Source organism: Rhinoderma darwinii, chromosome 2, assembly GCF_050947455.1.
Source record: "Rhinoderma darwinii isolate aRhiDar2 chromosome 2, aRhiDar2.hap1, whole genome shotgun sequence".
In the NCBI taxonomy this organism is placed as follows: Eukaryota; Metazoa; Chordata; class Amphibia; order Anura; family Rhinodermatidae; genus Rhinoderma; species Rhinoderma darwinii.
Genome location: NC_134688.1, coordinates 234,959,834 through 234,983,745, shown reverse-complemented (window position 1 = coordinate 234,983,745; position 23,912 = coordinate 234,959,834). Strand labels below are relative to the sequence as shown.

The window sequence follows — 23,912 nt, the reverse complement described above, 5'->3', positions numbered from 1 at the left end:
TCCGCTAAGGCCCCACACATTTGCTATAATTTACTCTTGCTCATAGCGGTTGTAGATTACCCTTTGAGGCGCATGGACAGCAGATGATCATAAAAAAAATAATTAAGGGTGTGTACACCTCTTAATAAATCAGCTGCACCTTATTCTTGTAAGCTAACGCGTACTTAACTTTTCAGAATAAGCTATCATATGTGCGTACATGAGGAATAACACCATTTCTGGCTATTATAGGACTTCTATACTGCATTTTTTTTTTAGCAGTTGTCCCCTCTATAATTCTCATTTTTCTCTGATCTAGTTCCTGATTATTTTTTTTATATATATATACACACTACCGTTCAAAAGTTTAGGGTCACTTAGAAATTTCCTTATTTTTGAAAGAAAAGCACAGTTTTTTTCAATGAAAATAACATTAAATTAATCAGAAATACACTCTATACATCGTTAATGTGCTAAATGACTATTCTAGCTGCAAACGTCTGGTTTTTAATGCAATATCTACATAGATGTATAGAGGCCCATTTCCAGCAACCATCACTCCAGTGTTCTAATGGTACATTGTGTTTGCTAACTGTGTTAGAAGGCTAATGGATGATTAGAAAACACTTGAAAACCCTTGTGCAATTATGTTAGCACCACTGTAAACAGTTTTGCTGTTTAGAGGAGCTATAAAACTGACCTTCCTTTGAGCTAGTTGAGAATCTGGAGCATTACATTTGTGGGTTCGATTAAACTCTCAAAATGGCTAGAAAAAGAGAGCTTTCATTTTGAAACTCGACAGTCTATTCTTGTTCTTAGAAATGAAGGCTATTCCATGCGAGAAATTGCCAAGAAACTGAAGATTTCCTACAACGGTGTGTACTACTCCCTTCAGAGGACAGCACAAACAGGCTCTAACCAGAGTAGAAAGAGAAGTGGGAGGCTGAGCAACAAGACAAGTACATTAGAGTCTCTAGTTTGAGAAATAGACTCCTAACAGTTCCTCAACTGGCAGCTTCATTAAGTAGTACCCGCAAAACGCCAGAGTCAACGTCTACAGTGAAGAGGCGACTCCGGGATGCTGGCCTTCAGGGCAGAGTGGCAAAGAAAAGGCCATATCTGAGATTGGCTAATAAAAGGAAAAGATTAATATGGGCAAAAGCACACAGACATTGGACAGAGGAAGATTGGAAAAAAGTGTTATGGACAGACGAATCGAAGTTTGAGGTGTTTGGATCACACAGAAGAACATTTGTGAGACGCAGAACAACTGAAAAGATGCTGGAAGAGTGTCAAGCATGGTGGAGGTAATGTGATGGTCTGGGGTTGCTTTGGTACTGGTAAAGTGGGAGATTTGCACAAGGTAATAGGGATTTTGAATAAAGAAGGCTATCACACCATTTTGCAACGCCATGCCATACCCTGTGGACAGCGCTTGATTGGAGCCAAGTTCATCCTACAACAGGACAATGACCCAAAGCGCACCTCCAAATTATGCAAGAACTATTTAGGGAAGAAGCAGGCAGCTGGTATTCTATCTGTAATGAAGTAGCCAGCGCAGTCACCAGATCTCAACCCCATAGAGGTGTTGTGGGAGCAGCTTAACCGTATGGTACGCAAGAAGTGCCCATCCAGCCAATCCAACTTGTGGGAGGGCCTTCTGGAAGCATGGGGTGAAATTTCTCCCGATTACCTCAGCAAATGAACAGCTAGAATGCCAAAGGTCTGCAATGCTGTAATTGCTGCAAATGGAGCATTCTTTGACGAAAGCAAAGTATGAAGGAGAAAATTATTATTTCAAATAAAAATCATTATTTCTAACCCTGTCAATGTCTTGACTGTATTTTCTAGTCATTTTGCAACTCATTTGATAAATAGAAGTGTGAGTTTTCATGGAAAACACAAAATTGTCTGGGTGACCCCAAACTTTTGAACGGTAGTGTATATATATATATAAAATCAGGATTCTCTTCTATGTTCATTGTATAGGAGACATACTAGCAGTTAGGCTCCACTAACTAGATCAGAGAAAAATTAGAATATATATATATATATATATATATACACCCCCCCCCACCTTTTGCAGTCTGTCAATTCTGTAACCAGGGACGGACTTTGCTTGACAAGGGGGGTTGGACAGCAGATTACAAGAAAGTAGACACCTAGTGGCAGTAACTTCACACTGAATTTTCATGGCTAAAAGAATTAAGTTTAACAGTAAGTTAATTACAAAGTTGATCTATATCAGGTATACTATAAGATTTTCTTAAGTTGTTTGAAAAGTCAGTATCTATTATTACAAATACCGGCGTATGAAACGGTAGTCTTCGTAAATCTGCCCCTATGTTGTAAGGAAACAGCAGCGAAGTAGATATACAGTAAAGACAACAGAAACAGTATAGCACTGTCTAAATAAAAGATCATTACAATTTCAAAATGTTGGGTGTCCAAGTATATTTAACCCGTTAGTGACCGCCAATACACCTTTTCACGGCAGCCATTAATGGTCTTTATTCTGATGCAGATGGCTTTTCACGACGCTGCATCAGAATAAGTAAACCGTTAAATCTCCCTGCTCTCAGCTACCAGATGTAGCTGAGGGTGGGGAACAGCCCTGCTCGAACGGGCGAGATCGATATCAGTATTGATCTCGCTCGTTTAACCCCACAGATGCGGCGCTCAATAGCGAGCGCAGCATCTTATTAGATTTGTAGAGAGAGGGGGAGCTCCCTCTCTCACCACACCGGTATCCTGTGATAAGATCGCAGAGTGTTGTGTCTTCTATGGCAGCCGGGGGCCTAAAAAGGGTCTCCAGGTCTGCCTTTAGATAATGCCTGTTAAACCATGCCAGAGGCATGGCCTAGCAGATGCCTGTTCGTTTTACACAGACAGGCAGTAATACACTGCAATACAGAAGTATTGCAGTGTATTATAAAAGCGATCGCATAGTGAAGTCCCCTAGTGGGACTAGTAAAAAAAAAAGTTTAATAAAGTTAATAATAAATTTAATACGTTGTAGCAGTCTTCAACATTCAATGTAGACCTTTTGTTTGTGAGTGGGAGGATTTGGGTAGGGATGGGAATTCTAATCTGTTTAAAGAGGCTCTGTCACCAGATTTTGCAACCCCTATCTGCTATTGCAGCAGATCGGCGCTGCAATGTAGATTACAGTAACGTTTTTATTTTTTAAAAACGAGCATTTTTGGCCAAGTTATGACCATTTTTGTATTTATGCAAATGAGGCTTGCAAAAGTACAACTGGGCGTGTTGAAAAGTAAAAGTACAACTGGGCGTGTATTATGTGCGTACATCGGGGCGTTTTTACTTCTTTTACTAGCTGGGCGTTCTGACGAGAAGTATCATCCACTTCTCTTCAGACTGCCCAGCTTCTGGCAGTGCAGACACAGCCGTGTTCTCGAGAGATCACGCTGTGACGTCACTCACTGGTCCTGCATCGTGTCAGACGAGCGAGGACACATCGGCACCAGAGGCTACAGATAATTCTGCAGCAGCATCGGCGTTTGCAGGTAAGTCGATGTAGCTACTTACCTGCAAACGCCGATGCTGCTGCAGAATCAACTGTAGCCTCTGGTGCCGATGTGTCCTCGCTCGTCTGACACGATGCAGGACCTGTGAGTGACGTCACAGCGTGATCTCTCGAGAACACGGCTGTGTCTGCACTGCCAGAAGCTGGGCGTTGTGAAGAGAAGTGGATGATACTTCTCGTCAGAACGCCCAGCTAGTAAAAGAAGTAAAAACGCCCCGATGTAACACACATAATACACGCCCAGTTGTACTTTTACTTTTCAACACGCCCAGTTGTAATTTTGCAAGCCTCATTTGCATAAATACAAAAATGGTCATAACTTGGCCAAAAATGCTCGTTTTTTAAAAATAAAAACGTTACTCTTATCTACATTGCAGCGCCGATCTGCTGCAATAGCAGATAGGGGTTGCAAAATCTGGTGACAGAGCCTCTTTAAGTTTGTAATAATAATAAACTTTTTTGAACAAAAAAAAAAAATAATAAGTTGTAGCAGTGCAGCTACTAAGAACCAGGATTTGGGCCCCGAATGTAATAATTAAAATAAATGTTACTGGAGTAAGTGTACTTTCTCCATATTTATTATGTAAGAAACCTGGAAATGTACGGGTTGCTGGAGTGGCCATCTGAGAAGGCTCCTTTAAGAAAGGTGTGATCTATTCACACAATGCTCCCAGTCTGAATAAGACAGTCATTGCCAGACTGTGGGAGTCAAAAGTTCTGGTAAGAACACATGTTTGTTGTGAGGTGCTGGGCACCCTGATAGAGAGGAAAACTATATGTTTAGTTAGAGGCTGGACGGCCTAGGGTTTATTTTGTACTGTTTTTTTGTAAAACTGCCTTTCAGGTGTGAAGACAATAAGGGTATGTGCACACGATTTTTAAACAACTCGCATTTTTTGCTGCGTTTTTGGAGCTGTTTTTCTATAGAGTCAATGAAAAACGGCTCCAAAACGGCTCAAGAAGTGACATGCACTTTGTTTTCGGGGGCGTCTTTTTACGTGCCGTTTTCCGAAAATGAGGCGTAAAAAACGCCCCATCGAAACAGAACGCCATATTTCCCATTGAAATCAATGGGTAAATGTTTGTAGACGTTCTCCTTCCGTTTTTTCGGGTGTTTTTTCGAGGCGTAAACGCCACGAAATATACCTGAAAACACTACGTGTGCACATACCCTAAAGCTGGTTGCGGCTAGTTTCAAACGAAATCCACTGTGCTGGAGTGAAAATGTGCAAGTGTGCCAACCATCTTGACCACAGGGATGGCGATTCTATGAGCTAACTTACCCCAAATTGTCATTGCTTTAACTTTACTTTATTTTTTAATAATAAAGTTACATATATTTGGTATCGCTGCGTCTGTAACAACTGCAACTATAAAGCTATTAATTATTTAAAGGATGGGTGTCGCGAAAAAAAAATTCGCTTTTAGTGTTTGTTTTTTTTTAAAATAAATTGTATTTATTTGTGTGTTTGTGTTTTACTTCTTTTTTTTTTTATAACTTTTACTGCTCTATGGGGGCTGCCATTTTTTCTTTCATCTCTGTGTGTGTCGATTAACGACACATACAGAGATGGAATACGGCACATACATCCCCATAGAGAATGCGAACGGGAGCCGTTCGCATTCACTATGGTGTACGCCGTCTGTGTGGGAACGGCACATGCGCCGCTCCCACACAGTCCAAATGGAAGGTCTTCGGCCGAGCGACATCCCGGTGCCATTTTCTTGTGGACCGGGAGCCGCGGCCGGACAGTAAGATGACTACTTCCGGTCACGGCTTCCGGACATGTGTTCTGAAGCGAGTGGAGGGAGCGGCGGCGGCAGGAGCAGGTAAGTTATGTCTGTGTATGTTCGTGTTTTAGTGTGTGATTACCACTGTTTGTAAGCCTACTACACTGTGTATTCGCTCAAAAAATGGCGGCACACAGTGTAGGAGGTTTGAACATTCAATCCCCTCCTTTCTCCTGGCACTAGCCAGGATAAAGAAGGGGGGATTGTTTGAGGATGCTAGAGCGAGTGTGTCTTCTCAAATTTTGCAGCATAAAGCAATGTGGTTGCTTTACCACATGCCAATGCTGCAATTTTGGGAATTGCTCCCTCTAGTGACCAGCACAGGGAAATATTATAAATTGTCTAACCATTTATATCCTAACTGTTTAACTAAAAAAAATAAAAATAATTCTAGCGACACATTCCCTTTAACCCGCTCGGCGAACGCCGTAAAAAACAATGCAAGAATTGCTGTTTTTTGTGAATCCTGCCTTAAAATTTTTTATAAAGTCGCACGTACTCCAAAATGGTACCAAAAAAAAGTTGTCCCGCAAAAAAAACAACCCTCATACGGCTGCGTCGACAGAAAAAAAAAAAAAAAGTTATGACTCTTCAAATATGGAGGCACAAAAACAAATAATTTTGAAAAAAAAGTGTTTTTGCTGTGTAAACGTAGTAAAACATAAAAAAAAATCAATATAAACTTGGTATCGTAATGACCCGCTGAACAAAATGATTGTGTTATTTATACCCCACGATAAACGGCGTAAATTTAGGATGCAAAAAAGTGGCGAAGTTGCTGATTTTTTTTCTATTCCCTCCCCAAAAAAAACCTCAATAAAAGTTACATTATATGTACCCAAAAATGGTGCTATTAAAAAATACAACTTGTCCCGCAAAAAAACAAGACCTTATACAGCTATGTCAACGCAAATATAAAAAAGTTATAGCTCTTGGAATGAGACGATGGAAAAACTTAAAAAATAGCATCCCAAATTATAGCTAAATCAAAATATACAAGAGTACTGAACCATTATAGATATTAATGAAACTTTAATTTAAAAGGTCCCACCGTACAGAAGTGATAAATCAAGTGTTAGTCCTCACCTCTCTGTCCGGTTTATGTGGTTTCATTAATTCCACAGCTTGTCCTCTCCGTACTAGCATCACCTGTGAATCTCCCAACCAGGCCACGTGCAGCATGTTGCCGCGGATAAAGGTCACCACACCAGTTGTACCGCATCGTAGGTTCTAGGCCAAAAATGAGAGAATACCTACATTTACTTGAAATAGAATTGAAAAATAAAAACGATACAACAAAAATCTCACCGGTGCATTAAGCCTTACATAAATTATTAATAAAAAAGTAAAGGGGTTTTAAGAATAGGGCTAAAATATAAAAAGAAAACGTAATATGCTCAACAATCTGGTTCCTGTACCACCACTCCCGCTTCCTCTTTGTTTAGAAATGAAGGTGATGACATCCATATCCACTTTATGTGCTGTCACTATGGACATAATGACATTAGTTTCAATTCTAAACAGAGCGAAGCGGCGATCACAACATTTCAAATAGTTAGAGGCTTGTCATTGTGTTGAATATCCACTTTTCATACCTTTCCAGATAATCAATTATGATATAGAACATATAACCATGACGTGACATAACATAAATAATGTCATAATATGTGTCATGAATAATTACTCAATTGATATGAACAATGGCTACATGAAAAATATATGAATTGAGAAATTTTCTTATTGGCCTGCAAAATATTTCATTCAGAACTATGTAGAATACGGTAGTCAGATAGTGTGGCGCCTTAGAGGAGCGTCATATGGCAGCACACAGTCCGTACAGGTCCATATTGTATTAAAGTCCTGTAATGCAGTGCCATATGCACGAGTCCAAGCCACAAGTAGATCGGCTGGGGTCACAAGTGCCTACCTCTTCGTCTTGTTATTAACTAGGGGTTACGCTGTACAAAATGTCATCTTTGCTGATAAATTTATGACCAGATCCAGTTAATGATCAGAGATGAGGAAGAAACATTATTTGTTAGTATTTTCTGAGTACAGAGAATGTGTGATTTCAGGTAATACAACTGGACGCCTTTCTCCCTGGAACATGTCCTTTGGACACAGCTGGTGAGGTACAAGGCACATCATCTTTGAGTATAGTGACAGCTCAATGCTGTTTTGTTTCTGTCCAATGTCACCTTGAGCTTCATGTCACAGATAGATATCACTGTGTCACACCACATCTGCTCCAATCTGAGAGGATATGGCACGTGCACAGAATATATTTACAGTTAACCCCTCCCCATCTCCTGCCAGTTATATTGCTTCAGGAAAGCAATTCAATACTTGTACACAAGATATCATCCAAGCTATTTAATACTGTGCACGTATACGCATCTTCTAAACTGCTCTAGTGCATATGTCTATTCAGGTGAAAAATTACTTGCAATTTATTGAAGTTGCCTATTAAAATTAATTTCCCCACTAGATCAAAACGTTAAAATGGAATCATAAAAGCAGTGTATACAGATAAAAGTAGTCGTTTTTTTCACTTGCGAGTTGAATTAGTAGAATCTCCAGATTATCAGAAAGCAGATTCAATCAATTCTACAAAATGTAAATTACAAATAGTTTTCTTAACATGTTTTACAGAATAACACAGATTTATAAGTGACCCTACATATTGCCCACAAGTAACAAATGGCTGAATTATTATATATATACATATATATATTTTATTAAATATATATTTTCTTTAGCTGTCTTTGCAGAAAAATAAAACAATTTGTGGTGCTGTTGGCTCTAAAATCTCAAGGTACTACAATCCGCTTTTCATATTTAGTCCAGCCCCTGAATAGCCTGGCACAATATATCCCTGGTCAAAACCCTGTCTTGTCTATGGCTGTCCTGCTCTTAAGAATACTTTAACCCCTATTGCACGCGACAGAGTTCGGGCCGCGAAAAATGGTCCGTCTGTCGGACGAATTTCCCCGCCTGAACAGGACTCCTGGCATTATAGACATTTTATGATGCTAGGAGTCTCCGCCTCCCCACGGAACTGCTGTTCCATACTGAACAAAATGATACAATAGAGAACAGCGGTTTCGCGGGGAGGCAGGGACTCCTAGCATCATAAAATGTCTATGATGCCAGTAGTCCCGTTCACCTGTATCGCGGTCAGGCCGGGAAATGCGTCCGACACACGGACCATTTTTCGCGGCCCCAATTCGGAGATGTAATGGTTTTCCAGACATAAAACCAAATAACGTAGTCAAACATCTTCCTTCTGTGCAGCTTTAAAGGCTATGTACACCTTTGATTTAAAAATAAATAAATAAATAATATTTTAGTGCTTTTTGTGCAACTTTCTAAATACTTTTTAGTAAAAATTATTTTTACTTTGAGATACAGCTGCTTTGTATCCTGTATACAGAGCAGCTGTATTGTGTGCTGAGACCTGAATCTGCGTTCAGTGACAGCGGGTCTTGTGGGTCTCTGACACGCATGAGCCACCTGCAATCTATCACGACTAAGTTATGAACTTAGATGTGATCTATAGCAGCTCGATCCTTTGTGTCAGAGACATTTCTCTGGTTTCAGCGCTGGATAAAGTTGCTCTGTATACAACATACAAAGCGGCTGTATCTCAAAAAGTAAAAATTATTTTTAATAAAAAGTATTTAGATAGTTGCACAAAACACACTGATAAACATTTTTATTTAAAGTTATTTCAAAAGGTGTACGTAGCCTTTAACGCACTACCTCATATTAATTACAGCAGTTTATCGGTTATGTACCTGGAGGCTGGTCCCACTCTAGTATAGTCAGAACTTGGGTGACGGCACAAGAGCGATGATGCAGAGTAGCACAGCACAGCGGGAATAGAATTAAGCGACACTAAGGGACTTGTTGGAAAGAGAGCTGTGCTTCAGTACAGAAGTTTGACAGGACTCTTGAGTTGACGCTGGCTAACCCATTGCGAAGTCTAAGGAATCCTTATTTCTTCACCCTTAACATCTGCAAGGGGGTATAGACTTTGTCAGTCAGATTCCCACGTCACAGTCCACAGAATAGTCTCCAAGAAAATGTCGGGCTGCAGATCGTGGGTTTAATCAATATTGTGGTCAAATGGAACTATGTTGGCAACAAACGGGCAACGTCCGGTACAAAATAGTATCAGGAGCAGAGTCAGGCTAAAAGTGAGTACACGGATTATCGTATCAAGTGGAGTAAAGACAAGCTGGGTCATACACAGGATCCACACAGTGCAGATCAAGGAGCTGGCAACTGGGGCGAAATCCCTGACGTTACCCCCTCCTTTAGAGCGGCCTTCGAATGAGCAGACTGGGTGCAACTGGACTAAAAACATGAAAAATCCTTGATAAACCTGGGGGTCTGAATATTATGAAGAGGCTCCCACAAATTTCCCTCAGGTCCAAACTGTTTCCAGGCAATTAAATATTGTTAGCCCAATGGTACCTTCTGTGGTCTAAAATCTTTTCCACCTCGTGCTCTTAGTTACCAATTATTATTGGGCTAGGAGTAGGAAGTTTAGTGGCAGGGGGCAGAACTTGAGATGAAAAGGTTTTAGCAGTGACACATGGAATACAGGGCACATGGCTATTGAAGAAGGTAACTTGAAGGGGTATTCCGGTTGCAAGAAGTTACCCCCTATTTTTAGGGTAAGGGGTAACTTGCTGATCGGTGGATGTCAGACAGCTGGGACCTCCACAGTTTACGAGAACAGGGGTCCCATACCCCTCGTTTGAATGGAGCAGCAGGTCGCTCATGCGCACTGCCGCTCCATTCATTCTCTAAGGGAGCACCGGAGATAGCCAAATGCTGTACTCGGCTATTTCCGGCGCTGCCATAGAGAATGAATGGTGACTGGATTAACTTGTTTGATGATATTGTATGGTCCAATATACGCTATATGGACGTATTGGGGCACACCTCTTAATCAATCATTGAATTCAGGTGTTTCATTCAGTTTCATTGCCACAGGTATATAAAATCAAGCCTCTAGCCATGCAGTCTGCCTTTACAAACACTTGTGAAAGAATAGTTCATTCTAAAGAGCTCAATGAATTTGAGCGTGGTAATAGGATGCCACAGTTGCAATAAGTCAGTTCATAAAATTTATTCGCTCCTAGATATTCCACGAACAACTGTGAGTTGTATTATTGCAAAGTGGAAGCATTTAGGAGCCACAGCTACGGAAAGTTACAGAGCTGGTTTGGTGATTGCTGAGGCGCAGAATGCATAAAAGTCGCCAACACACTGCTGACTCAATAACTCCAGAGTGCCAAACCTCCTCTGGCATTAACATCCGCACCAAGCCTGTGCTCCGTGAGCTTCATGGTATTGGTTTTCATAACCAAACAGCTGCATGTAAGCCTTACATGACCAAGCGTTGGATGGAGTGGTATAAAGAATGCCGCCACTGGATTCTGGAGCAGCGGAAACGTGTTCTGTGGAGTGACGAGTCACGCTTCTCTATCTTGCAGTCTAATGAACATGTCTGGCCAGGAGAACATTACATGCCCGACTGCGGTGTGCTAACTGTAAAGTTTAGTGGAGGAGTGATAATACTATGGGGGGTGTTTTTCAGAGGTTGACCTAGGCCCCTTAGTTCCAGTGAAGGGAAATCTTAATTCAGCATACCAAGACATTTTAAACAATTGAATGCTTCCAACTTTGTGGGAACAGTTTGGGGAAGGCCCTTTTCTGTTCCAGCATGATTGTGCCCAGGTGTACAAAGCGAGTTCAATAAAGGCATGTTTGGGTGATTTTGGACTGACCCACACAAAGCACTGAACTCAACCACATCGAACGCCTTTGGGATGAACTAGAATGGAGATTTCGAGCCAGTCCCTCTTGTCCAGCATCAGTGTCTGTCCTCACAAATGCTCTTCTTGATAAATGTGCAAAAATTCCCAGAAAAGTGGAAGCTGTTTTATCTTCAAAAAGCAGGGGGCCAACTCCATATTAATGCCTATGAGAATAGAATGTCATAAAATCTCCTGTACGTGTAATATGTAGATGTTCCAATACTTTTGTCCATATAGTGTATCCTGGTGCTAATTTCTTAGGGAGAGCGGAGAAACGGGTTGATTGTGGATAGCCATTCTTTGTTGCCAACAGAAAGGTGAATCCTGTCTTCTCGGGTCTGCGTGAAGCTCCTTAGCTTGATTAACCCCTTAACGCCATATGACGAATTATTAAGTCACAGGCATTGGCCTGTTAAAGTGAACTGCCGTTCTATTATTGCATCGTGTTAACAGGCTCCTGTGTTTATAGACAAAGTTTTAGAGCAGTGATTGCTTAACGTTATCTACTGCTGCAAGGCCAATACCGGTGCTAGCCTCCGATCTGGCCGATTAACGCCTTTGACGCTGCGCTCAAAAGCAAGCACTGAATCTATGGGGTTACTAGCCAATTGTTACCCTGGCGACGAAATGGCGGGGTTACCGATGGCTGCTTTGACAACGGAAGGCCTAACAATGGCCTCCTGTCTGCCAAGTACGGAAGCCTGTTAGGCCCTGCCCGAAGTCTTCCAGTCGCAAAAAGGAGCTGAGCCTGCGCCATCAGCCACAGGTGTCAGCTGTATGTTACAGCTGACACCCTGCTGTAACGGCAGGGAATGGAGCTAGCTCCGATCCATGCCATCAACCCCTTAGATGCCCCAATCAAAAGCGATTGCAGTATCTTAGTGGTTTGTAGCCAATTGGTATCGCCACAATCCAATCTAGCAACAAATATGAAATTTTATGCATTTTTTACAAAATATTAAGGTTTAATGCAAACTTGGATGAAGGCGCTCATGATTGTAAAGTGCTGGGTGGCATTTTCACAATATGCCACGTGTCTACTTTCAGAAAATATGGGTATGAAGTAGAATATGATTTTTTTATTTTATAATTCGGTTTTTATTTGCATTTGTCAAAAGTGTGAAAATTATCCTGGCAGCGAAAGAGTTTAAGCGAATGAAGTGATCGTTCTTTGTGAATCAATCAACTACAAATATGACCGTGTAGCCTTGGACAGGTGGCAAGTCTGTGAAGAAGTCCATCAAAATTAAGATTCAAGGCAGGATGTTAGTGTGATGAAAGACTGGGTCCAAAGAGTGGAAATGGGATAAGGTATCAGCCTTACCATTCTTCATTCCTGGGCGATGTAGTTATGAAATTAAAATATGGAATATAAGAAGAGTCCACTGAACTTGACATAGTCTTAATCTTTTGGCAGTTGTAGGATATTTCTAGGTTTTTACGGTTGGTGAAAACTATAAACAGGTTAGGCCCTATTCACACGGCATGGATAGTCGGCCATGTGGGTCTATTCACACAGCAGATTTTTTTTGGGCGGTTCTCATGCCTGCAAGGCTCCCATAGAAGTCTATGAGGCCATGTAAAACACAGCCGTCACTTGGATGTGATCTTAGTGACGGTCGTGTTTTCTGCCGCTCACGCTCTGCTCTTCCTCACAGCACAAAGTGCATATGAGGAGGAGGAGATTTTTTGCTGTAGGTAGTGCCACGCAGCCTCCTGTAGGTAGTGCCACATAGGTCTACTCCCACTAACTGCAAATATTCCTATATTTAACAGGAGAATTGATCAATCTTTATTCATATACATTAAGAATTATAACTAAACCCTATCAAGGACATACAAAAGAGAATTTAAAAATTAATCCATGGACTCCCTTATTTTTGAAAATATGACTATTATATTATGAATCTGCTATTTTCAAAAATAAGGGAGTCCTCTTAGGCCTTATCCACACAATCATGTACGATTTGTGTCCACCAAAACCATCGTTTTTGATGCATCAGTGTTGCGCCCATGTGGCACCACTGAAAAGTGGACTATGCTTCTCAACAACCTTTGGCGTCTCCGAGCAGAATTGTGCTACTTCAGGAGACACTTCAGACAAGACCGCATCCCTAAACTTTCCGACCTAAGGTATGGCCATAGATAACACAGCTGTTCCACTGACTCGGGATCTAGGGCAGTGAGTATTTTGGTGTCACATTCTCCACATTGGCAACTCATCGAAACTTGCGGTTATGGGGAGGGCAGTTAAGGGCACAATAGCCTCCCAAATATAAAATGTTGCCTCCATTTATCTCCCTAACAATAACCAGACTGCATGTTTGGAGACGGTGCATGATTCCTTCGAGGCCTTCACTGAGGATGTTTTGGTGATTGGACTCATATAGCCAACACTTTTCAACAGTTCTATGCTAGTCTGTACAATCTTAACTCTCCTGCTCATTCTTGCTTTCTACTATCCATAACTAAATTAGGATTACCCTACCTCTCGGAACAGGTCATTACTTACTGAGGCCCACTTGACAGCTCTTGAGCTTTCACAGACTATCAAGGAGACCTCCACCAGAAAGGCTCCAGGGTCCGACCGTTTTACACTTTATTACAAACCTTTCCTTCCCACCCTTTCATATTGCTTTTTACGAGCCTTCAACGCACTGACTGAAGATCATGACCTGCTGAGAGACACTATCTATGCCCACATGGCGGTAATTCCTAAAGAGGGGAGGGATCCAACTCGCTGTGCCAGCTTCCACCCCCATTGCCTTACTAATTGAAGATACAAATGTTTTTGCTAAGATCTTGGCCTCTAGACTCACACCCCATTTACAACCTCTCATACACATAGGCGAGGGAAAAGACCAAGAGAGCAATGAACATCATGTCCCATACGCGTACTCCCATACATGGGGCATCTCCATGCTAATTCAATACACCGATGCAGAAAAGGCTTTCAATAGATTAGACTGGAACCTTCTTGCCCAGTTTCTAAAACACATTGGACTGGGCCACTTAATGCTTTCATGGATCTTATCTCTTTACACCAGACCCACTGCCTTGGTTAAAGTTAATGGGTTTTGCTCTGAACCTTTTAAAATACAGAATACCCCTTCCCCTCTTTGTCCTGTCACTTGAACCTTTCTGACACACTCCCATAAACACAAACTTGCAACCTACGCCGAAGATCTAGTATTCTCGCTCTTAAAGAGGCTCTGTCACCAGATTTTGCAACCCCTATCTGCTATTGCAGCAGATAGGCGCTGCAATGTAGATTACAGTAACGTTTTTATTTTTAAAAAACGAGCATTTTTGGCCAAGTTATGACCATTTTCGTATTTATGCAAATGAGGCTTGCAAAAGTACAAGTGGGCGTGTTGAAAAGTAAAAGTACAACTGGGCGTGTATTATGTGCGTACATCGGGGTGTGTTTACTACTTTTACTAGCTGGGCGTTGTGTATAGAAGTGTCATCCACTTCTCTTCACAACGCCCAGCTTCTGGCAGTGCAGCACTGTGACGTCACTCACAGGTCCTGCATCGTGTCGGCACCAGAGGCTACAGATGATTCTGCAGCAGCATCGGCGTTTGCAGGTAAGTCGATGTAGCTACTTACCTGCAAATGCTGATGCTGCTGCAGAATCAAGTGTAGCCTCTGGTGCCGACACGATGCAGGACCTGTGAGTGACGTCACAGTGCTGCACTGCCAGAAGCTGGGCGTTGTGAAGAGAAGTGGATGACACTTCTATACACAACGCCCAGCTAGTAAAAGAAGTAAAAACGCCCCGATGTACGCACATAATACACGCCCAGTTGTACTTTTACTTTTCAACACGCCCAGTTGTACTTTTGCAAGCCTCATTTGCATAAATACGAAAATGGTCATAACTTGGCCAAAAATGCTCGTTTTTTAAAAATAAAAACGTTACTGTAATCTACATTGCAGCGCCTATCTGCTGCATTAGCAGATAGGGGCTGCAAAATCTGGTGACAGAGCCTCTCCCATACCCATATCACTAATCTTATGAAGGAGTTCTATCACTACGAATTGTTATCTAACTTTAAAATCAACTTTCAAGAGTCAGAAGCCCTTTCAATTGCACTATCTTCACTCAGCTTAACCAGACTTTGTGTCAAGTTCCCCTTGAAATGGACCGCCACTGCAATCAAATATCTGGGTACCTGGCTCCCGTCGGATCTTTCCTGAGTTTTTGCGCTAACCTAACCTACTATTAAATTGTGTCTGGAATCCTGGCGATGTGGTCTCTTTTTTTAAGCTTGGTGTATAATTAAGATGCCTACTGTACCTTTTCCAAGACTTACCCATCCACCTCTCCTCCTTTCTTTCCCTACGACAATTATGGTCTTTGCATAAGAAAATAAGTGGGAGGCATAGTTTTCCCTGACCCATACAAATACTACACAGAAGCGCACCATACGAGAATAGTAAACTGGTGCAGGCACTCCTTGCACTAGCGCTGGATATCTGTAGAAGAAGCCTCCACGACACTTTTCAATTTACCATGGCTCACCTCCAGAGTGAACACCGCTTATTTCTGATTCCATGTCATTATAGGACTGACACTTCAGCTCAATTCCTGATTCTGTAAGCTGCTTCTCTCTCGATCGCCATCCCCCTTGTTTCCCATTCTAGGTAACCATGCTTTCCACTCGGTAAAAAGGTGTTAGTTTTGGAAAATGGATCAGAGGGGGACTTCAATTAAGACACTTTCTGAAAGACTTAAACAGGACCTTCAGGAGCGGTGCTTGCTAAACCTCCCGACTTAACCATCTTAGATCCCTGGTGCCTGTCCCAACTTACTGATTAGCCCCTTACCAACATGTCACGTACAGTTACGCAGCTCACGACTTAGCTGTAACATACGTACAGTTGTGATGTTCGGCTGACATCCTGCTGTAACAACCAGGACCGGAGCTAGCCTCCGATCTGGCCGATAAACCCCTTAGATGCTGCAATCAAGAGCGACCGCGAAATCTATATGGTTACTAGCCCATCAGCAACAGTCCCGACGCTATCTCGGGTGTGCCGACGGTTGCTAAGGCACCCAAAGGCCTAACATGTATGGAAGCCGATTAGGGCCATCAGTGCCAAGAAAATGGCGCAGGCTCAGGAGCGGATGTCCGCTGTATGTTACAGCAGACACCCTGTCATAATGGCCAAAACCATAGCTAGCGATCGCGGCATCTAGGTGGTTGCCTGCCGATCGGCACCCCCGCGACTCGATCTGTGGTGGTGCCGATTGGTTCCTATGGCAGGCCTAATCAGCTTGCTGTCAGTGAAAGAGTGACCGTTCTAATGCATTGCACAACATAGGTAAGTGCAATGTATTGGAATAGAGATCAGACAGTTGGACCATCAAGTCCCTCAGTGGGGCTAAAAAATAAGTGAAAAAAAAAAAGTCGCCCTTTTTTCTTTTATCAAGTCTTTTATTATTGAACAAAATGAAAACATCAATAAAATGTACATATATTTTGTATCGCAGCGTTCGTAGTGACCCAAACTATCACGTTATTTTTCCCGCACGGTGAACACATTCAAAAAATACAATAGGACTTCCGGGGGCGGGTCATCGTGGATGGCCGCTTTTACAAGGAGCTCCATCGCGGCCTGCCAGGATCCACGGTGCTCTGACGCCATCACGCCCGACGACCGTCACGAGGGGCTGCTACAGGGACTACCAGGTCTGCTTACCTGGCCAGAGCTCCTCATTTTGCTCTCCCCGGAGTCCTGGGCGGTGTAACGCCGGATTGTGACATCCGACCTCAGCGACAGCGGCCATCTTGGAAGCTCCTCTCCGGCTGCTGACATCGTCGGGGGGCCTGCATCTCAGAGGAGAACACCGGCCTTGAGGTGAGAGGTGTCTCCTGTCCAGGCCAGTGGTAGTAGTTGTTTGGCGGCAGGCATCTTTCCAGCTTCTGCCATTTTGTGAGAGACTGCCGGCGCCACGTGGGTCAGCACTGCAGCGGTGCACGTCCGCTTCCATCCCCAGGCTCCTGCTATTCTGAGTTTTGTGCCCCTGACGCTCTGGGCCATTGAAGAGGGGGAAGCAACTGGCCATTTATAAACCCATCTACCTGTATTGCACCCTTGTATGCCCCTCAGGGTTCACAGCATTGCACTGGGAATATCAGTGCTGAAGAGAGCATATGTTCTGTTTTGGATCATCTCATACTGAGGCTGGATAGTTCAGTGACTGCTTATTTTTCTTACTATAACTCACTGATGGTTCAGCGCGGCCCCTCACCATGATTTCACATGCTTAGGACTGCAGCACCATGTTCCTAATGCCTCAATGATTATGTGACACACCTCATCATATCCCTCTGTTTATGCTCACAGCGCCCCCTGGTGCTCGCCCTGATCACTGTTTGAGGATTGTGTCATGGACAAATATCTAACAAAATCTACAGGGGGGAGATCTACCCGCTCTCCGATTTCTCAGGTGTCTGGCTCCTCCCGTTCTTTGGAAATGCAGAAGTCCAAGAGCAGCACTAATGGGGACAAGCAGGCTCCTAAATCCTCATCTGCCAAAGCCTCATCCATACAACCACAGTTCTCACCAGAAGTGTCGCTGGGAGGGGACATTAAGCCACCACGGTTGTCTCCACAATACAGTCTGCAGCACAGCAGCGAGATGGACACACATCAAGCCACCATGGTAGCTCAAGAGGTCTCTAAGATGTTGTTGCCAATTTTTGACAAAAGACTGGAGGTATTGCACACTTCTATTAATGCAGCTCTGGCGCAACTTACATCACATTCCCAAAAGATTGCGGACTTGGAAACGAGGGTTGTAACAACAGATGCGTCAGTGTCCGCAATGGAGGGAGATGTACGGCGACTACAGGCCTCTAATCAAGAACTAAGAGACAAGCTGGACGACCTGGAGAACCGGGATAGGCGTAATAACTTGCGTTTCGTGGGGGTCCCGGAAAAGGTGACTGGTGAACAACTGCTGGACTATCTTTGTAAAGACCTTCCTGCTGCTCTGAACATCGAGCTTGGCGGTGACTCGCTCATGATAGAAAGGGCACACATACTGGGCCCTCCCAGAGCTCGGCGAAATGCGGGGGATAACAGACCTCGTCCGGTGATTGCCAGATACTTTCACTGGGTGATAAAGGAGAAAGTCCTACGGGCCTACAGACAACAGAGGGAACTACACATCCACGACTCTAAGATCCTAATCTTCCAGGACTACTCGGCAGTAGTCGCTCAGAAACGCAAAGCTTTTGCCCCAATCTGCCGTCTAATGTATGACAGGAACACTCGGTTCCAACTCTTGTTCCCAGCCAAATTGAAGGTGCAGGATCGTGACAATACACTCTTCTTTGAGGATCCTGTATAGGCCAGATGACGACTTCGCTTGGAGGAAAATGGTGCTGGGTGACTCACGTCTTTGAAAGAGGACAGCTCTCACACTTGGCATATGGACATATGCTTCATATTCTTCTAGTTTAACAATTGTTACTTGTAGACGTTCTACCTCTTTGATGGCAAATATCTTGTTACCCACTCCCGGGTTCGCCATCGACATTGTTTACATGTTTATTTTGTATTTATTATTCTCGCTTGTGCTAAACTCTTTTCTCTTGCAGGTGACTGGGGGCATGGTTCTCGCCGCTACACACACCATTGGGATTAGGCTGGGCACGCGGCTTGTTGGGACCACGGGGTGCAGCTGGATGTTTCATAATCTGATCTGGATCCAACTTCGTGACACGGGATGAGTACCCAACTTACACACACTTCTGACACATATCACACTTCTCCCCATATCCGATTCCTCTCCTGGAATGTGGATGGCTTGAATACACCCTTGAAGAGGAAGAAGGTGCTTAATCACCTTAAACTGCTCTCAACTGATATTCTCTTTTTACAGGAGACTCATTGGAGATCGGGGACACAGAACAGATTGATGGCCCCTTAGTTATCTGATTGTTACTCAGCATCGCATTCTTCCTCTTCCAGGGGGGTGGCGATCCTTTTTAGAAAGGGCTTGCGCTACACACTGGAAAGTTCTATTAGTGACACACAGGGTAGATACCTCATTTTACACGTAAAGATAGCGGATGTCCCTTATTTGTTGGTTAATTCCTATGCTCCCAATCATGACCAGCAGGCATTTTATCCAGAAATTCTTCAAATAATATTGGGTCTCACTAGACCAGGGGTCTCGAACTCGGCAGAGTAAGTAATACTACTACATTACTATAAAATTAATACTACATTACTAAAATAATACCGCTAGGTTTAAAATTTGAGATATTTCGCCACGTGCTTATTTCAACAATCCAGTTTTCCAGTTTAAGTGTCGCTAAATGCAGTCCGGCGGCTCAGTTGGCAGCGTTTGGCTGACACACATGTCAAGATTGGGCAGCCCCTTTTTAGATAGTGCCACTGTGCCCTCCGTGGATGCTGCTGCAGTGCCCTCCGTGGATGCTGCCGCAGTGCCCGTGGATGCTGCCACAGAGCCCTCCGTGGATGCTGCCGCAGAGCCCTCCGTGGATGCTGCCGCAGAGTCCTCCGTGGATGCTGCCGCAGTGCCCTCCGTGGATGCTGCCGCAGTGCCCTCCGTAGATCCTGCCGCAGTGCCTTCCGTAGATGCTGCCGCAGTGCCCTCCGTAGATGCTGCCGCAGTGCCCTCCGTAGATGCTGCCGCAGTGATGTCAGGGGCTTCCCCAGAGCTGGAGTCCCGGAACAGAGCCGCTTCTAGCACTCTGCCTGGGATTCCAGCTCTGCTCCTGACATCACTGTCCATATATGGACAGAGATGTCAGGGGCAACCCCAGAGCTGGAGTCCCGGGCAGAGCGCTAGTAGGCTCTTCCTGTGACTCCAGCTGTCGTCCTGACATCACTGGGACTCCTGCTCTGGGGAATTCCACAGAGTCCCGGAGCAGAGCCTGTACTAGAGCTCTGCACTGGACTCCGGCTCTGGGGAAGCCCCAGATATCGTGTGTCCAAACATGGACACCGATGTTAGGGAATTCGACAGAGTCCCGGAGCAGAGCTGATATTAGCGCTCTGCTCGGGACTCCGCTCTGGGGAAGACCCTGACACACTGTCCATATATGGGCAGCGATGTCAGGGAATTCCACAGAGTCCCAGAGCAGAGCCGATACTAGCGCTCTGCTCGGGACTCCGCTCTGGGGAAGCCCCAGACATCGCGTGTCCAAACATGGACACCGATGTTAGGGAATTCGACAGAGTCCCGGAGCAGAGCCGATATTAGCGCTCTGCTCGGGACTCCGCCCTGGGGAAGACCCTGACACACTGTCCATATATGAACAGCGATGTCAGGGAATTCCACAGAGTCCCAGAGCAGAGCCGATACTAGCACTCTGCTCGGGGCTCTGCTCTGGGGAAGACCCTGACACACTGTCCATATATGGAAAGCGATGTCAGGGAATTCCACAGAGTCCCGGAGCAGAGCCTGTACTAGCGCTCTGCACGGGACTCCGGCTCTGGGGAAGCCCCAGACATCGCTGTTCATATGTGGACAGCGATGTCAGGGAATTCCAGAGTCTAGCGGCTCTGTGTCCCGCGCGCCCCAGATGACAGCCCCAGGGGCCGCATGCGGCCCGCGCCCGCGTGCTTGAAACCCCTGCCCTAGACATAGCCTAATTATTAGTGGGTGACTTCAACTTGGTGCAATGTCCCGCCGTGGATAGGTCCCCTCCTACCCCTCAGTCTCAGGCTGCTACTTCCGCTCTTGCTCTCTTCATGGATTCGCTCACTGTATGCGATCCCTGGCGGGTACTGGATGAGGGTGCGTGGGAATACACATGTCACTCGGTTGCGCATAACTCATTCTCGCGCATAGATTATTTTCTAATATCAATGTCCTTGTTCGACTCCCATTCCTCCTCCCGGATTCACCCCATCACCATATCGGACCATGCTCCGATCACTATGACACTATCAATCTCACGCTCCTCACCAAAAACTAGAATATGGCGGTTTCCCGCTTACGTGGCAGAATCTGAGGAATTCAAACAATATCTCTGCATGCACTGGGGCAACTATCTGGATGATAACTCCCCCCATGTGGACAATGTACCACTCCTGTGGGCAACTTCCAAGGCAGTGATGAGAGGGCATATTATAGGATATCTGTCTCATAAGCGGAAAATACGGAAAGCCTGTTTTGATGCCCTATACAAGGATCTACTAGTGGCCCAAAGAACCTATATAGATGATTCCACCCCACTCAACCAGCAGATTTACCCAACTGCAAAACATTTGTTAAATGCCTTTATCCATGCTGAATCACATTGGCAAGTTAAATCTACGGATAACAGGTTTTATAGATGGGGGAATAAAACCGGTAAGCTACTCGCGACCCTCACAAAACAAAAGCATCCCTACAAGCCTATATTGTCCCTACGTAGTCCCCTTACAGGCCTGGTCTCTACTGACCCAACAGAAATAACAAACATTTTTACGGATTATTAGGAGGATCTTTATAGGACGGCCACGGCCTCCCCCCACCCCAACCCCCCCCCCCCCCAGACATCAACTCTTTTCTGGACACGGTTGAATTGCCCTCCCTCTCTATAGAGCAACAAGCTTTATTGAATGCAGAGATACAGGGGGATGAGGTGAGGCGAGCTATTTCGACAGCCTCTAATGGGAAGACTCTGGGTCCAGATGGATTTTCATCAGAATACTATAAAATTTTGGCGCCTCAGCTGATCCCGGTTTTGACTAATTTATATGACGCGTTTTTACATTCCATGCCCATTCACCGTTTCACAGAATCGCGCACAGTGCTTTTACCCAAACCACACAAGGATCTTTTCCCTGACTCAATCATACTGTTCTATCTCGTTACTTAACCACGATTACAAACTACTGGCCAGAATACTGGCGGATAGGTTGCAATGCTTCCTTCCTTCCTGATCTTTTGTCTGTTGCTCAGATGGGTTTTACACGAGGTAGGACTTGTATAAAAAATATTAGATCTGCAATAGCCACTATGGTCGCGATGCAGGACTCTGCGCAACCGGTGACTATGTTAATGAGTCTCAACGCAGAGAAAGCGTTTGATATGGTGGCATGGCCGTTTTTGGACGAGGTGCTGGTCCTTATGGGGCTGGGTTCTATTTTTACAAACTTCATTCAGTCCCTTCGCGTGGAGGCGGCGACCTGTGTGGCGGTCAATGTGCATAATTCTGCCCCTATAGATATTTTTAGAGGCACCAAGCAGGGATGCCCCCTGTCCCCCCTTCTGTTTAATCTTTCCATAGATCCCTTACTGCGTCACCTTTCCAAAACCTCAACTTTTCAAGGCCTTATTATACGGGATCTAAAACTAAAAGTAGCCGCTTTTGCGGATGACATCCTGTTGGTAGTTGCGGACCCTAAGCGGACACTAATTCCCATTCTTGAAGAACTAAATCGGGTGGGCCGATTATCGGGATACTATTTGAATAGAAACAAGATGGAGGCACTGTTGTTGTGAGGGCCTTCTAGACCCCTTTGGGCGACAGCCTTTCCATTTAAATGGAACACTCAGGCAATCAAATATTTAGGAGTCCAAATCTCCAGACACCCTGCTAAACTATACAGACTTAATATCACACGTTCTATAGAGGAATTAGAAGACTCTCTCAAATTGGAAGCACTTCACCCTTTCATACCTAGGGAAGGCCAATCTTCTTAAGATGACGGAGTTCCCTCGTCTTCTATATATTTTCCATACCCTCCCAATATATCTCACCCCTAAAAATGAAAAACGCATTAACTACTTATACAGCACATTTGTGTGTGTGTGTGTGGGGGGGAAGGGGGGAAATCCCACATTGCCCACCAGATCTTCCAACAACCAAGCGCCAATCGGGGCATTAATTTCCCCGACATTAGGCAGTGCAACCTGGCGGCCTTGTTCCGTTATGTCTCGGACTGGCTTGGGAGCACCTCTCATTATACTTCATACACTCTGGATTCCAGATTATTTTCTGCACAGGCTTTGCCGGGACTCCTGCACCTCCCATATGAGGGTTTATCTGTGGAGACTAGAGCTAACCCGTTACTTTTTGCAACTTGGAAAGCATGGCAGAAAATCCATCGCCATCACCAGCTTTCTCCTCGGTTATCTCTCCACTTGCCACTAATCTGTAATAATCCTTTTCAGGATGGTAAGCCACGGGCAATTTTCTATAGATGGCACACATTAGGAATCGCCTCCCTAAAACAGCTTGTACATAAGGACGACCGTAGGGCTCGTACACTTTCAGAACTCCGCTCTAAATATCCCGAGTTACCCATCAACCACTTCAGTTTTCTTCAAGTCGACAGTTATATAAAAAAGGTTTTACCGCAACTGCCAGACTTGGAATGGAATCCTTATTTGCCTCTAAAATTCTCCAGTCCCAACTCCCCGAAGGGCCAAATAACTAGAAACTACCAATTCCTTCATGTTCCCCTTGATTATTCACAATCCCAGACTCCTCTAACTAAATGGCAGGGTGACTATCAGACTCTGACTCCTACCACGATACTGGCGGCTCTAGAGCAGGCACATAAACTTCTTCCCTCTGCCCGTTTTCTGGAAATGCGACTTAAGATTGCCCATAGGTCATATTTGACTCCAAGTGTCGGGTATAAGATTGGTATTTACACTTCATCGTGTTGCTTCAAATGTCAAGCACCGGCAGCCAAGCTCTACCATGGTTTGTGGTCGGGCCCGCACATTCGTACATTTTGGTCTCACATACGCACATTCACTACTACTCACCTCACCA

At 44.4% G+C, this 23,912-nt stretch overlaps 1 protein-coding gene across 1 annotated transcript in view; it reads right to left on the bottom strand.

Moving 5' to 3' along the window:
- The window catches only part of PPM1E (protein phosphatase, Mg2+/Mn2+ dependent 1E), a 213,337-nt gene that overhangs the window by 4,292 nt on the left and 185,133 nt on the right, over window positions 1-23,912 (bottom strand). The window contains exon 5 of the mRNA XM_075852944.1: window positions 6,404-6,547. Within this exon, the coding sequence (XP_075709059.1) occupies window positions 6,404-6,547 (144 nt within the window). The remainder of the gene's footprint in view (window positions 1-6,403; window positions 6,548-23,912) is intronic.